The 14,226-nt window shown below is 42.1% G+C and overlaps 2 protein-coding genes and 1 non-coding gene across 15 annotated transcripts in view; all 3 read left to right on the top strand.

Annotated features, from left to right (window-relative positions):
• The window catches only part of CWF19L1 (CWF19 like cell cycle control factor 1), a 30,066-nt gene extending 18,869 nt beyond the window's left edge, over positions 1-11,197 (top strand). For all 6 annotated transcript variants that reach the window (XM_025992026.2, XM_025992034.2, XM_072739766.1 and 3 more), the window contains 6 exons: positions 27-141; positions 871-950; positions 5,708-5,917; positions 6,727-6,846; positions 7,381-7,478; positions 10,771-11,197. In XM_025992026.2, coding sequence (XP_025847811.1) covers positions 27-141; positions 871-950; positions 5,708-5,917; positions 6,727-6,846; positions 7,381-7,478; positions 10,771-10,915 — 768 coding nt within the window. In that variant the 3' untranslated portion in view covers positions 10,916-11,197. The remainder of the gene's footprint in view (positions 1-26; positions 142-870; positions 951-5,707; positions 5,918-6,726; positions 6,847-7,380; positions 7,479-10,770) is intronic.
• Positions 6,380-6,527, top strand: LOC112918183 (small nucleolar RNA SNORA12). Its single transcript, XR_003234620.1, has one exon. It is a non-coding gene; the product is annotated as a small nucleolar RNA SNORA12 (small nucleolar RNA).
• Positions 11,198-13,594: 2,397 nt separating the features above from the next.
• Positions 13,595-14,226, top strand: part of CHUK (component of inhibitor of nuclear factor kappa B kinase complex) — a 37,377-nt gene continuing 36,745 nt past the window's right edge. For 4 of the 8 annotated variants that reach the window (XR_003233938.2, XM_025991998.2, XM_025991985.2 and 1 more), the window contains exon 1: positions 13,595-13,793. Coding sequence is in view for 6 of the 8 variants with exons in the window: in XM_025991998.2 (XP_025847783.2) it covers positions 13,689-13,793 (105 nt within the window). In the remaining 2 variants the exon portion in view is untranslated. The remainder of the gene's footprint in view (positions 13,794-14,226) is intronic. The other 4 variants (XR_011997534.1, XM_072739761.1, XM_072739760.1 and 1 more) reach the window with 1 other exon arrangement.

Raw genomic sequence — 14,226 nt, 5'->3', positions numbered from 1 at the left:
TACTCTTCTGCCTTTGGCCATTCCAGGAAGAATCAGCCTGTCAATTTTTCTTTGATTTAAATGAAAAGCAGGGAAGGAAGCGTTCATCTACAGGCAGAGATAACAAGTCTTCTCCTCATCCAAAGCAGCCTCGCAAACCTCGTAAGTACCTCGGTTCCTGAGGTCTCCTATGTGAGTAATAACTTATTTCAGATGTTGTGTGGGACATGACATTGCTAAGGGAGCCTCTTCTGGAAAAGGAAAACAGTACAATGGTCATTAAAACCAAAAATAAAATACTACTGAATTTTCTTGATTTTGAGGATATCTGAGGCTATTCCTGAAAGAACTATGAAGAAAGCCCGTGTCTATAAAACATATGAGGTTAAAGAGCCTCCAAAACCAGTAAGGTTCATGAAGTAATAGAGTAATCAAACTGGTAAAAACAAATTTAAAGCTATTTTATTGATATCTACTTTTTCCTCCCCTTGTTTCAAAGTTGAAGAAGCTGACCTTGGTGGGATAAACTTATTATCCAGAGACATATGGCTGGCTAGTGGCATAGTTGGGGCGAGAATTGGGACTCCTGACATCTAGCTCAGTGTTCTTTCATTGTAGCTTATTGCCATTTAGATGCTACTTTAATCAGTATGTGGTCATCCGCTTGTGGTTATCCACCTGTGAATTGGTTGCAAATTCAGAGGTCAGTTTCACTGATAGTAGTCATGCGGGTGGGGGGCTATGGTAGAAGCACAACAGAGCCAGCCCTTTGTGGCAGTGCTGTATACCAATCTTTGCAAGGTATGAAGATCAGATAAGACTGAGTTCTGTAGGGTGATTATATGCTGGAGTGCTTGGACCACAGTAACATCTGCTTTCTTCCATATGAAGCTCAGCCTCCAGGACCCTGTTGGTTTTGCCTTGCGAGCCCTGAAGTGGAAAAGCATTTGGTGGTCAACATCGGCACACATGTGAGTTACTTCCGTGGACCTTTTACGGAGAATGACACCCTTATTTATTTGTTTTTCATTAACTTAATAAAGTTATAATTTACATTTCATAAAATTTATCCACTTTAAGTGTACAATTTGTCAGTTTTCAGTAAGGTTACCAAGTTGTGCAGCCATCACATAGCAGAGTTTTAGAACGTGTCTTTCACTCATGCCCGTTTACTGTGAATCCCTGTCCCCATCCTGAGCCCCAAGAGACTACTAGTCCACTTGCAGTCCCCATAGGTTTGCTTTTTCTGCACATTTCATACAAATGGAGTCATAAAACATGTGGTCTTTGTGTTTGGCTCTTTGTATTCAGCATAATATTTTTTTTTAAATATTTATTTATTCATGAGAGACACAGAGAGAGAGAGGCAGAGACACAGGCAGAGGGAGAAGCAGGCTCCCGACGCGGGACTCGATCATGCAGGGAGCCCGACGCGGGACTCGATCCTGAGACTCCAGGATCACATCCTAGGCCGAAGGTGGCACTAAACTGCCAAGCCACCCAGGCTGCCCTCAGCATAATATTTTAGAGGCTCATTCACGTTGTAGCATGCATCAACACCTCATTCCTTTTTATATATTCTACATATTTATCAGTTGATGAGCTTTGGAGTTGTTCCCACTTTATGGTTATTAGGAATAATGCAGCTATGTGAACATGGGCACACATGTCTTTGTGTAGATACGTGTTTTCATTTCTTTTGGATAGATACCTACCAATGGAATTGCTGGAAAATTTATGCTTAATATTTTAAGAAACTGCCAAACTATTTTCCAAAATGGCTGTACCATCTTATATCCCCACTAGCAATGTAGGAGTGTTTTCCTATATTTCCAACATTTGTTATTGTCTGTGTTTTTGATTATTGTAATTCTCCTAAGGTTTCATTGTGCCAGTTTCACAAGAGTGCCCCTTCCTTTCCTCCCTCTCTAACAAATAGGTGTATCTCCTAGGGTGATGCCTTCATATTCTTCTTGACCTTCTTTAGTTCATACAAATTAGAGGTGATGAGTTGCTTTCATTAATTACTCACTATTTAAAAAAGGATTTTCTTTGTACTAAAAAGGGAGTCCTCTGTTGCCTATATACTCACATTGGGTGAAAACTGTTGATATTCTTTTTTTCTGTCTTCAGATTCAGAAACCTGAGTTTATTAATTTTTATCTATAATGTTGAGGACTAATTCATATTAAATAATTATATGAAAGACTAAAGTGATAAATTCTCAATTTTGCCTAGTAATAGAGGATATAGCATCCCAAGACAAGAATATCCATATCTACATTCTTAGTGTGGGTAACTGGGAACTCCGGATAATAATTGAAAGGTTGCTTGGTAAGCGCTGAATCAAAGAACTGGATGATCCTGAGGATGATTTTATTCAGGCTGTGGAAAACTGATGAATTATATGTGTCTCACAGTAAAGACCCATTTCAGAGTTCTCTGGCTGCTTTTCCTTGGGCAGGACTTGTTTAGGTATTGAATAACACTGATCTTTGACTCTCATTTTCCTGGGATCTATAGATCATTATCCTTTTCATTCACTTGGAAATGAAGAAAGCTTAATTTTCAGGGATACAGTTGCCCTGTAGTCACCTGTGAATTGGCTGTTTCCCATGGCTCTTGATGGAAATATTTAAAGACCAGTTTCTCAGTGTATAGTCCTTCTGCAAATAGATACTTTCATCTCTTTTTCATTGATTTATTCTAATTTTGGTTTCTGAGGGTGAGCATTTCCTCAACTTATCCTCACAATCATAGAGCTCTTTATTGTGGCCTTCCATAGACCAACCAGAGCCTGAGTTTCATCATTGTACTTTTTTTAAGTCACATCCCTTTCTGCCATTACAGTTTCAGACTGAAGAGTCCCAGATTTCTACATTTAAATTTTTATGTCTTGATTATTGGCACACCCCTGTCCCTCGGGGGAGTAGTAATGGGGTCAAGGCCTGTGACCTAATTGGGCCATGGAGTCTATGGATGAACTCTAAAGTAGGAAGAAGAGCAAACTTGAAAAGTTTTTGGTTTTATAAGAATGTCCTTCTTAGATTATCTCTCGGACCTTGTTTTCCTCTTTAGATTAGTTTATGCCATTCTTTTCTCCCACACAGCATGTATGATAGGCAGGCTTTGGATTGCCTTCCGTTGGGGAAGCTTCAGTAGTTCAAAATGGCACACAGGGGAAGACAGGTTTGGAATAGGTGACTTAGCTCAGGGCTGCTCGAGGCCTCAGGGAGAAATAACCTCTACTTGCCATTCACCTTTTAATTGCCTGGGGTTATCTAGCCCAGGGTATGAGACTAGAGGATGATAAAGGAAACCTATTTCCTTCTCTTCTAGACCTGAAGCTACAGGGGCAAAAAATATCTTAGGTCTGGTCTGTAGCCCAGCCCAACACCCCAAGTAGGAGGCCACATGAAAATTTTAGCATAGGGGCCTACCTAGTATTCAAGTCTACACTTACCTACATCATCCGTTGTCTGGTAGAAACCTCTTAGAAACCCCTGGGACCTCTGGGTATCTGGTAGAGGGTTTATTTTTATTTTTATTTTTTTAAAGATTTTATTTATTTATTCATAGAGACAGAGAGAGAGCGAGAGAGGCAGAGGCACAGGCAGAGGGAGAAGCAGGCTCCATGCAGGGAGCCTGACATGGGACTCGATCCAGGGTCGCCAGGATCAAACCCCGGGCTACAGGCAGCGCTAAACTGCTGTGCCACCAGGGCTGCCCTGGTAGAGGGTTTAGAATCCCATCCCTGCAACCATTCCTTTTCATCTGCTTTCACTACTTTTTTGTCTTGGCTTTCTCTGTCTTGGCACTGCCTTCCTCAAGGGATATACAAGGAACTATGCTAATGGCCCATGGCCACAAACTGGTAAAAGGAGAGAAAGGCTGCTAAGAATCCAAAATAATTGTTGCAAAATTCATACATTTTACTTACGGAAGAAACATTCATTTGGGTCTTTTATTTCTACATTTTTAGAGGTAATTCAAATATAAAACCCTAGAAGATGAGAAATTGAAAGGGAAGGAGGATATTGGGCAAGTGTGAAACTGTTCCCAAGAATTGGGAACAGGTACTGCATTGGGTACTGCTTTGGGGTTGAGGGGAGGTACTGCATTGGGGTTGAGGGGTGCTCTTTAGTGTGCACTAGAAACTTTCAATAGCCTCACTGAACATTATAATATAAAAACTGATATTTATGGCAGTGACCCTTTGACATAAAGAAAAGGTTAAAAGACTGAGGCTTCAAGAGTAACATTTTAAAAACATACAATCAAAAATAGTTATTGTAGGGGATCCCTGGGTGGCTCAGTGGTTTAGCGCCTGCCTTCGGCCCAGGGCGTGATCCTGGAGACGCGGGATTGAGTCCCGCATCAGCCTCCCTGCATGGAGCCTGCTTCTCCCTCTGCCTATATCTTTGCCTCTCTCTTTCTCTCTGTGTCTCTCATGAATAAATAAATAAAATCTTTAAAAAAATAGTTATTGTAAAAATTAAGAAAATGTTTTAGTGTTTATGAGGTTTTTATTTATTTATTTATTTATTTATTTATTTATTTATTTATTTATGATAGTCACAAAGAGAGAGAGAGAGAGAGAGAGGCAGAGACATAGGCAGAGGGAGAAGCAGGCTCCATGCACCGGGAGCCTGATGTGGGATTCGATCCCGGGTCTCCAGGATCATGCCCTAGGCCAAAGGCAGGCGCCAAACCACTGCGCCACCCAGGGATCCCTGTTTATGAGGTTTTGATGAACTTCAGTCATCTGGAAGATTAAGTTGGTAGATGTGCTCTGTCCTTTATGTCAAGTAAATCAAGGCTGATCATGCTTTAGATTGTTTTAGATACCTCTTCTGTCGTTCTGTTGGATGGTTTTAGTGTTGATGATAAATGACTCCTTCCTTCAGTCTTGACTTTGAACTCACAACACTAAAAGGAAATGTTGGATTGTTTTTTCCAAAGCTCTAGTATCTTCATTTGCCTGCGTTGATATTCACTGTCCATTTCTCTACACATAGTGTTTTCCCTTCAAAGAGTGTCTGAGTGTAGACATCTTGCATGTGTTTGTTTTGACAGAAATATTTTTAGTTCCTTTTAGCTGCTGACCTCGACCATTGAGAGCCATAGTTTTCTACTTCTTTGGGTATGTCTGAGTTTGAGGTTTCTCCTTCTTCTTTGATCCCATTAAGTGATATGTTTGCTTTCATTTTGTATAGGTTAGGGAGCAGCTTAAGGCTGCAGGGATGCTGAATGCTAATTATGACATATTTGCCTTTTTTGTGAGTCCAGAGTGTGTATTCAGGGGTGGGGTGTGGGATTCAATGTTATCATAGGGAAAGTGGTCATTTTGAAATCAAGTGGGATCTTACTGTAGCTGAAGGAAATAGTAACTGAAAAATTGTTTCCAAGTTTGGAGCCTGGGAGGGAAAAACCAACTATTTGTTTTTCCTGTCTTCTTCAGCTTTGGTGTGTCTGAAGCCAAGAGCCTTATGGCGTGCCATTCGTTTGCTCCCAGTTCATTTAATAGAAATTTGTGGCATCTAATTTTATTCTTCATCGGGTTCTTATTATAACCTCTAAAACCAGGTTTTTTAAGGTCCGAGAATTTCTGTTGATAGCCTCTTGAGCACTTTTTCACACCTTCATGCTCACTCTTTGTATAGACTTTTCTCCCTCAAGAATTATACATGTGGCATTGATGTCTGGATTCTGTGTGCTTCTTCTCTAGTGCTACCTTGCTCTGGCCAAAGGAGGCTTATCTGATGACCATGTCCTCATCCTACCCATTGGGCACTACCAGTCAGTGGTGGAGCTTTCAACAGAGGTGGTAGAAGAGGTGGAGAAGTACAAGGTGACACTGAGGCGGTTCTTTAAGAGTCGAGGAAAACGGTGTGTTCTATTTGAGAGAAATTATAAGAGTCATCACCTCCAGCTACAGGTAGGTGGTCTTTACCCAGGAACTTGGAAGAACCCTGTGGGGACCTAGATATTGACAAGTATTTAAATAATATCAATAATATTTAAACATATAATTCCAATCTAAAATTAAATATTTGAATTTTAAATATTTAAAGTACTCAATACCAATTTTCCCATTAATGTTTGAATAATGTTTACTCAAAAGGTTTAAGAGTCCCTGGTGATAAATCCAGAGATTGCACAGGGAAGTACATGGTCGGTATGAATGGGCTAGCACAGATAGTAAGGAATTGGGTACTTGAGGGTTTCAAGAAGGATTTGGGCCTTGATAGATGGAGGTGGAAGAGAGTGGGTATTTATGTGAAGAGTGGGTATTATTTCACCAGCATGAGTGAAGTCTTAGAGATGAGAAATTGTCCCAGAGCCTTGATGGAGCTATCTGCTCAGAAATTTGGAGATTGTTTATGGATAATTGGTTTGTAGTTGTGGTGGTTTTCTTTCTGGCACATTTGTTAAATTTTCAAATGGGCCTGACTCTGCCACATATATTACATAGGAGCTGGCAAAGGCTTGATGACACAGACATCTCTCTCTCGCCTTTCCTGCATTAGGCATTGGCTCTCACATGTGGCAAGCGATCTCATAAGTTTAAGTCCTTACAGACAGGCTAACAAACCTGGCTGGCCTGAGGAGAATCTTTGCTGAGGGGTATTTCTCCACCCCTGTGATGAATTTGCTGCTTCTCAGGGACTGTGCAGGAGGCATGACCTCCTAAGGACCTGTACAAAGACTTTCTCCTATCTGCCCACCTCTCCCCCCACCCCTCAGGTCATTCCTGTGCCACTCAGCTGCTGCACTACAGATGACATTAAAGATGCCTTCGTTACCCAGGCAGAGCAGCAACAGATTGAGCTGTTGGAAATCCCAGAGCACTCTGACATCAAGCAGGTGAAATAGGAGGAGAAGGATGTTCAGGGAGAAGTAAAAATGGTTTCTGACATATTGAGCCTGAGGTACTAGCAAAGCATCCCAAAAATGTTAAATAGGCAGGTGGACCTTTTGGACCCAGAGCATGGAGTACTGATTAGACTGGAGATTGGGATGATACTACAGCAATGCCTCAGTGCATTCCTGGGAAGAGCAAAAAAATGAGAAATTTCCCAAGGCAGGAACTTTGAAGGATGGGTGCCACTGGGAGGATCTTTGTGCTATCTGGTAGTTTGGCTTTTTAACTGTATTCCATTAAGTGGCTTGGGATCTGTACTGCTCACATCCTTTTTCTTGTGCTTCTAGACTGAATTCTTTGCCAAATATGTTAGTTTGGTTTTTTAACTGTATTCCATTAAGTGGCTTGGGATCTGTACTGCTCACATCCTTTTTCTTGTGCTTCTAGACTTTGCCAAATAAAAGCCTAGAAGAGATGAATTAGGTTTTAGATTTTTAAAGCATTATGATATGTCCTCATACAACTCTTTACTTTAGATTGCACAGCCAGGAGCAGCATATTTTTATGTTGAACTTGACACGGGAGAGAAACTTTTCCATAGAATTAAGAAGAATTTTCCTTTGCAGTTTGGAAGGTTTGTATATTTTTCTTATTTTGTGTACTTTCACTAGGCCTACTATGAACAGATTAATGAGCTGCATAGACCATTGACAATTGAATAAAAAGACAAGTAGGAAACAGTTTTTACCCCAAGGAACCTATGGTTTTAGGGCAAGTCGAATATTTGCATATGTGATAGCATGTAATGCAGAATGTGAAAAGTACCATAAAAAAGTTTTGAGAAGAGTGGACTTTAGAAATTCAGAAAAGGGGGCACCTTGGTGGCTCAGTGGTTGAGTGACTGCCTTTGGCTCAGGTCATGATTCTGGGGTCCTGGGATCAAATGCCGCATCAGGTTCTCCGTAGAAGCCTGCTTCTCCCTCTGCTTGTGTTTCTGCTTCTTTCTCTGTGTCTCTCACGAATAAATAAATAAAAATCTTTAAAAAAAAAATTCAGGAAAGGGATGGCTTATTTCTACTTTGTTGTAAAAGGCTTCAAGGAAAGGTTGACATTGAGCTGGAGAGATAGATTTAGAGGGTAGATGTTAGGGTGTGGGCCTTCTAGGCCAAAGGAGTGAAGTGCTACCATTAATTGAGCATATGCTCTATGCCTGCCACTGTGCCAAAAGCTTTACATGCATGCTTCATTTAATCTTCCCAATTATGTAAGATATCTGTATTGTCATCTCAGTTTACCCTAGTGGAAAGTAAGGCTTCAGAGCTGTGCCCAGTAGAATTTGCCAGGATGGAAATGCTCTATAAATCTACACTGTCCTAGGGGATCCCTGGGTGGCACAGCGGTTTAGCGCCTGCCTTTGGCCCAGGGCGCGATCCTGGAGACCTGGGATCGAATCCCACGTCGGGCTCCCAGTGCATGGAGCCTGCTTCTCCCTCCTCCTGTGTCTCTGCCTCTCTCTCATCTCTCTCTGTGTGACTATCATAAATTAAATAAATAAATAAACAAACAAACAAACAAAATAAATAAATAAATAAAAAATAAATCTACACTGTCCTATACAGTAATCACTAGCCACATGTGGCTCCTGAGTACTTGACATGTGGTTAATGTGACTGAGGAACTAAATTTCTAATTTAATTAAATTAGGATTAAAATTTAAATAACGAGATCTGGCTAGTGGCTCCTATAAGTGTGTATAGCATGGCTCTAGGAGGGTTAGATAGCTTGTCCAGGGCACACATGGTAGGTTCCAGTCCAGATATGTTGAACTCTAAAACATGAAATTTTGGGCAGCCCGGGTGGCTCAGCAGTTTAGTACCACCTTCAGCCCAGGGTCTGGTCCTGGAGGCCTGGGATCGAGTCCCACGTCAGGCTCCCTGTGTGGAGCCTGCTTCTCCCTTTGCCTGTGTCTCTGCCTCTCTCTCTCTCTCATGAATAAATAAAAATCTTTAAAAAAAAATGAGGTTTTAATCTCATTATTGAATAGTGTCCTATGGCCTAGATGAGGCTTCATTTATGCTCCTCATATTAGACAGAACATGATTGTAAAACTGTATAGGGAGTGTTTTTAACTAGGCAGACTGAAAATAGGAAGTTGCTGGCAAGAAATAGAGTATGGAGGGAGGGCAGTAGAAGATGTATGGAACAGATTATCCAACGCTGGTGTCTGATTTGCAGTTGTTTTTTCCCCTGGTTAGAACTGAGCTTTGAATCAACTTTGAACCCTTCTTGGACTTACTTGGGAAACTTCCAGGAGATTGCTACTATTGGATAAGTTCCGGAAATATGGTTGTTTACTTTTTCAAAAAGATAATTGATAAGTGAGAATAGATATGGTTAGAGACTTTAAACATCTGACATTATTTTTTGTTGTTGCCTTAGCAACAGATGCAGATGCAGACATTGATGACGTATGCACATAATTGCAGATACACACAGGCACATAAGCCCACAAGACAGATTCTCTGAATGATTTTGTGGTCATGATAGTCTGTTATATTTTCAACATTGACTGTTTTTCAAAATACTAATAGTTACATAGCATTTTATAATTAACAAAATACTTGAAAAGATATTTTTCCCCACTGTACAAGAAAGGTGGTTCTGTCTTCATTTTATAAATGAAGAAGTAGGCTTACAAGGCTTGCCTGGGGAGCTAGAACTTGAGCTCAGATCCTATGACTTTTAGAAAACTCATGTGATTCGTTTTTAATTCTTCTACTTATTATAGCTCAAAGTGGAAAATGAGCCATAAAGATGCACAAAATAGAATTCTTTTTTTTTTTTTTTTAAGATTTTATTTATGTTATCTCTACACTCAGTGTGTGGTTTAAACTCACAACCCCAAGATTAAGAGTCGCATGCTCTACTCTATGAACCAGCCAGGTGTCCCAAGTAGAATTACTTCTAATGTATCAAAATGAGTATAAAAATAAGTAAAAATGTAAAACAGTGACAATTAGAAGGTAGCCTGTATGTGAGTGTGTGTGTCAGTAGGTATTTTTTAGTCCTGGGAGCCAAGATAAATTATTTTGTTGACATTTTCCTGTGCTGTTGTGCTTATGTAGGCCTGAGTCCTCTAGGAGAGGCAGAAAGTTAGTGGTGTATGATACTAGGCCTGATCTGTACCAGGCCCTCAGCAAATTCATGATCTAATTGGGATGACAAAACCAGACTTTAAGACAAGATGTATTCACTAGTTTGGTGCTTGGATTGTGTTATCTCCATATCTCACAAAACCCTTATTGCATTATATAGGTGAGGAAATCAAGACTCAGCAATGAAGTAGTATTGAAGTCAGAGACAGCAGTAGTTAAACTAGGAATGGAATTGAGCCTCTGACCTTTCTTTTTTTTAAAGACTTTTAATTTTGGAGGGAGAGGGTACAGGCAGGGGGAGAGGAAGAGGAAGAGAAAAGCAGACTCCCCACTGAGCCCTGAGCACACAGCCCCATGTCATGTCCCTGAGATCATGACCTGAGTCAAAACCAGGAGTTGGACACTTAACCGACTGAGCCACCAGACGCCCCAAGCCTGTGATCTTTCTAATACTAGGGCCCACCGTCTCTTTAGTGTGTCAGTATTGCTTCTCTGTATCAGTAATGTTGTTCCAGCTTGTTCAAGAGAGAAATAACGGTGTGAAGGTTTAGGAAAGAGGTAGGACCTCAGCCAGTCACTTAACACGAATGTGATTTTGATAGAATGGCAGAGATGGTACTCTGGGCAAGAGAAAATGATATGAACAGTCAGAGGAATTTGCACACCTTCTTTGTGTGATGCTGAGGAGAGCTCTATAGCTGGAGAAGAATAGAGAGAGGAGGGGAGGGGGCTTCAGACTGATACTGTCCATTTTTACTTTTTTTCCCGCAGGGAGGTACTGGCCAGTGAAGCCATCCTTAATATTCCTGACAAGTCTGACTGGAGGCAATGTCAGCTCAGCAAGGAAGAGGAAGAGATGCTGGCTCGCCGCTTCCGGAAAGACTTTGAGCCCTTTGACTTCACTCTGGATGACTAAGTAAAGGGAAAGACACTTTATGAACTTGACAGGAAGTATTAGTAGCTTGTTTTTTAAGAAACTACAGTCTCCCATGGGGACTGTTACTCTGCCTCTTTTTTGTGCATTCCTATGGAACCTGCCTGCAGCAAGAGGCTTGAAATTATTTTTTGGAAAATATTTGTAGTATGAAAATCCTGTTAAAATTAGCATGTCTATCATCCAGCTCCAAGTACAGCTTACGTTAATCAAAATTTTCAGAAACATTAAACTCTCAAATAAAATCCAAATGCTTTTCCATGATTGGGAAGTATCTTATGTACATGTTACTTATACCATTAAATGAAACAGTGTGTGTGTGTGTGTGTGTGTGTGTGTGTGTGTGTGTGTGTAATAGGGTCCAGGGCTTTAGGCCTAGCTGTTATTCTAGGATCTCACAGCTGGCTTCTTCCTGAACAATCTAGGGTAAAGAAGGGACCTAAAGCCTTCATCATTTTTCTCTTACAGCACTCATCTGATTGATATAAAAGAGCTCTTACAGCCCTTTAGCAAATACTTAATCCTATGTGCCAGGCATTTTTCTGGACTCCAGGAGACATGGCCATGTCCCAACATGGTCCCTGTTATCCCAGATTTTACAGTCTAATTGGAAAGAGAAGGGGCAGATTTTAAAGAAATCTTAAACTTTAAAAGAAAACATATCCAGTTCTGCTCTGGATATGTTGAGTTGTAGTATGCTGTTGGGTAGTTCTAAACTCATGGACACCTGGGTTGGTAATAGCGCTTTGGGGATCAAGGTATAGACCATAGCTGAATTATGAGAATGGAAGAAAATAAGATAGGATGAATATAGTCCTAAACTGCAGATGAAAATCTAAGAAGCATCAATATTTAAGGAGTCCTTGGAAATAGAGTGGTCCACAAGTACATGAAAAAGAGAGGGAAAGATCACAGAATGCTGTATCTTGGAAGCCAAGAGAAAAATAATTGTTCCTTTATATTGGGCATTTATGGCCCAAACAGTTTCACTTAATCCTTACAGAACCTCTGAGGTAAGCATTATTGCTTCCATTTTATATGTGAAAAAACAGACTCTCAAACTTGAAGATTGTGAAGCCTCAGGTTGACTATTCCAGGATTTAAAAACAAGCTATGCAGCATCCCTGAGAATGGGGATGTGAAGAGTCAACTCTGGCAAAGAACCTGGTTCCTGCAACTATGACCACTTCAGGGTCAGTGCACTCATCAGTATCCCTCCCTAGCTCTTCCAAGTGAGCGTTACAAGAATATGGCTCCAACTGTGGAGATCAAACATACTCTGGTGCTAGCTATGCAGTACACCTAGCAGACAAAGGGCTTTATACGTTAGGGGCAATTGGTACCACAATCATCTGTGCAGTCTGCCCAACTCTAGCAGATGTGTTTGGGAAGTACCATTTGCCATCACCTCCAAGTCTGATACTCCAGCTCCATGGCAACCGAACACATGTAGGAATCCATCATCTGCTACCACACATTACTGAGGCCTAACACCATAACATGGCTTGTACATGCCATGCTCAACATTTTGGTTGTACCATTCAGGGATTCTGAATCAATAGATGCATGTTCTCTGCCAGAAGCCAATTCAATGCTTTCAAAGCAGCCAGCAACACTGCTGTGATGCACGTGCTGTATTCATCTTTAGGCTTCTCAGCATGTTAATCTGTGGGTCACAAAGTGTTGGTTGGAATTTAAGTACTGAGATCACAGGTGGGACTGTGCAAACAATGGCCCAAGTGCACATGATGTCAAGGGGTGTTCAAATGACTACTTTATGGAAGCAGTAACTGATATATTTCTTCAGAGAACTGGATGCCATAGTAATTTTTATACCCAGTTCTGGATATACTGACTGGATCCCCAAGTTCTATGAGGCTGAGGCATATGACCAACTTAAAGTGAAAATGGGAGGTTGGTTCTTCCATGCTAAGGCTATCTGCCAATGGCAAATGCTTCTAGTTGCACCAATAGCATTCCTGAAGCTTGCCTCTGCAGCGCTGCATCACGAATCAGACACAGTTCCCTCAGTGAGGAACTGCCGCACTGGCAAACCCATTAATGGAAGACCACTGGACTGCAACCTCCATGAGGCACTTCGGGGGAAAATTCCCCAAGTCAGGAGGAACATTCTTTACTCCACAACAGTGTCACATCCTTGAGTCCTTTGTGATTACAGGCGAGATCCTGGTACAGGTGTACAGGAAGTCAAGCAAAAGATCTGAGCCTGATTTTATGGAAGATGATTAATCATTAAAAAAAAACAACTATAAAGTGTAATGCATCGGTAGACGTGTTAGCGCAGGATTCTTTATAGTTTCTCAGATTCCGCAATATTTGAATCACTGGTGGCTTCTGCCAGTGCCACTTCAGCGAGCGGTGGAGTTGGAGGATAGATGGTAGAGGTCTGAAGAAAAGGTGAAAAGCAGACAGGGTGGAGACTCCAGATGTGGAGTTTAGAAAATGACTTGAATGGAGAGCTTATAGTTTGGAAGCCTGGGAAATCCTATGTGGGTTCTCTCAGCCAGGAGAATGCCCAGGAGACTTAGCGGACCGAAGGCTAGCTCCCTTCATCCCGACCCTTTCTCTGGCCAGGTTCCTGCGAGGTCCCGGGAGCAGCTAGGGAAGGGCTTTTCCTGTGGCGGTTACCGGAAGTGACGCACACATCTCGCGAGAAGAAAGACGCGCGAGTCTCGGCGGCCCGGAACCGGCCTGGAAGAGTGGCTGAACTTCAGGCCGCCAGCCCTCCCGCCCCATGGAGCGGCCCCCGGGGCTGCGGCCGGGCGCGGGCGGGCCCTGGGAGATGCGGGAGCGGCTGGGCACTGGCGGCTTTGGGAACGTCTGTCTGTACCAGCATCGGGTGAGGTGGGGCGCGAGAGGGAGCGGCGGTGGGTGTTTGTCAGAGCGTTTGTGGAACACAGCGACTGTCAGTACGTGAGACATTGTCGGTGAGACTTTGGGCAGCACTGTGGGCCGGTGAGCCTGTGTGAGTGAGTGTGTGATACTGTGCTTGTGAGTCTGGTGACGGAGTCCGAAGCTGTATCTGAGGTCCTGGGTCAGTGTGTGAAATAGAGCTCTTGTGGGGAACTTTTGGTACGAACGTCAAGAAGTGACAAACTGTTTACCGAGTGTGACACTGCGTGTGTGTCTCCGAATGTAGAGGGTGTCGGGATGTGGGAGGCAGAGCCACATTAGAGTGTGTATTGTGAGCATGAATGGGTGAGAAAACGGGACTGAAGAAGGGGGTTGTCTGTTGGAATGTGTGTCCAAGTGTGTGCTTGGAGGCTGTGTGG

The sequence above is a fragment of the Vulpes vulpes genome, chromosome 15 (genome assembly GCF_048418805.1).
Source record: "Vulpes vulpes isolate BD-2025 chromosome 15, VulVul3, whole genome shotgun sequence".
Classification (NCBI taxonomy): domain Eukaryota; kingdom Metazoa; phylum Chordata; class Mammalia; order Carnivora; family Canidae; genus Vulpes; species Vulpes vulpes.
This window is presented reverse-complemented; position numbering and strand designations above follow the sequence as displayed.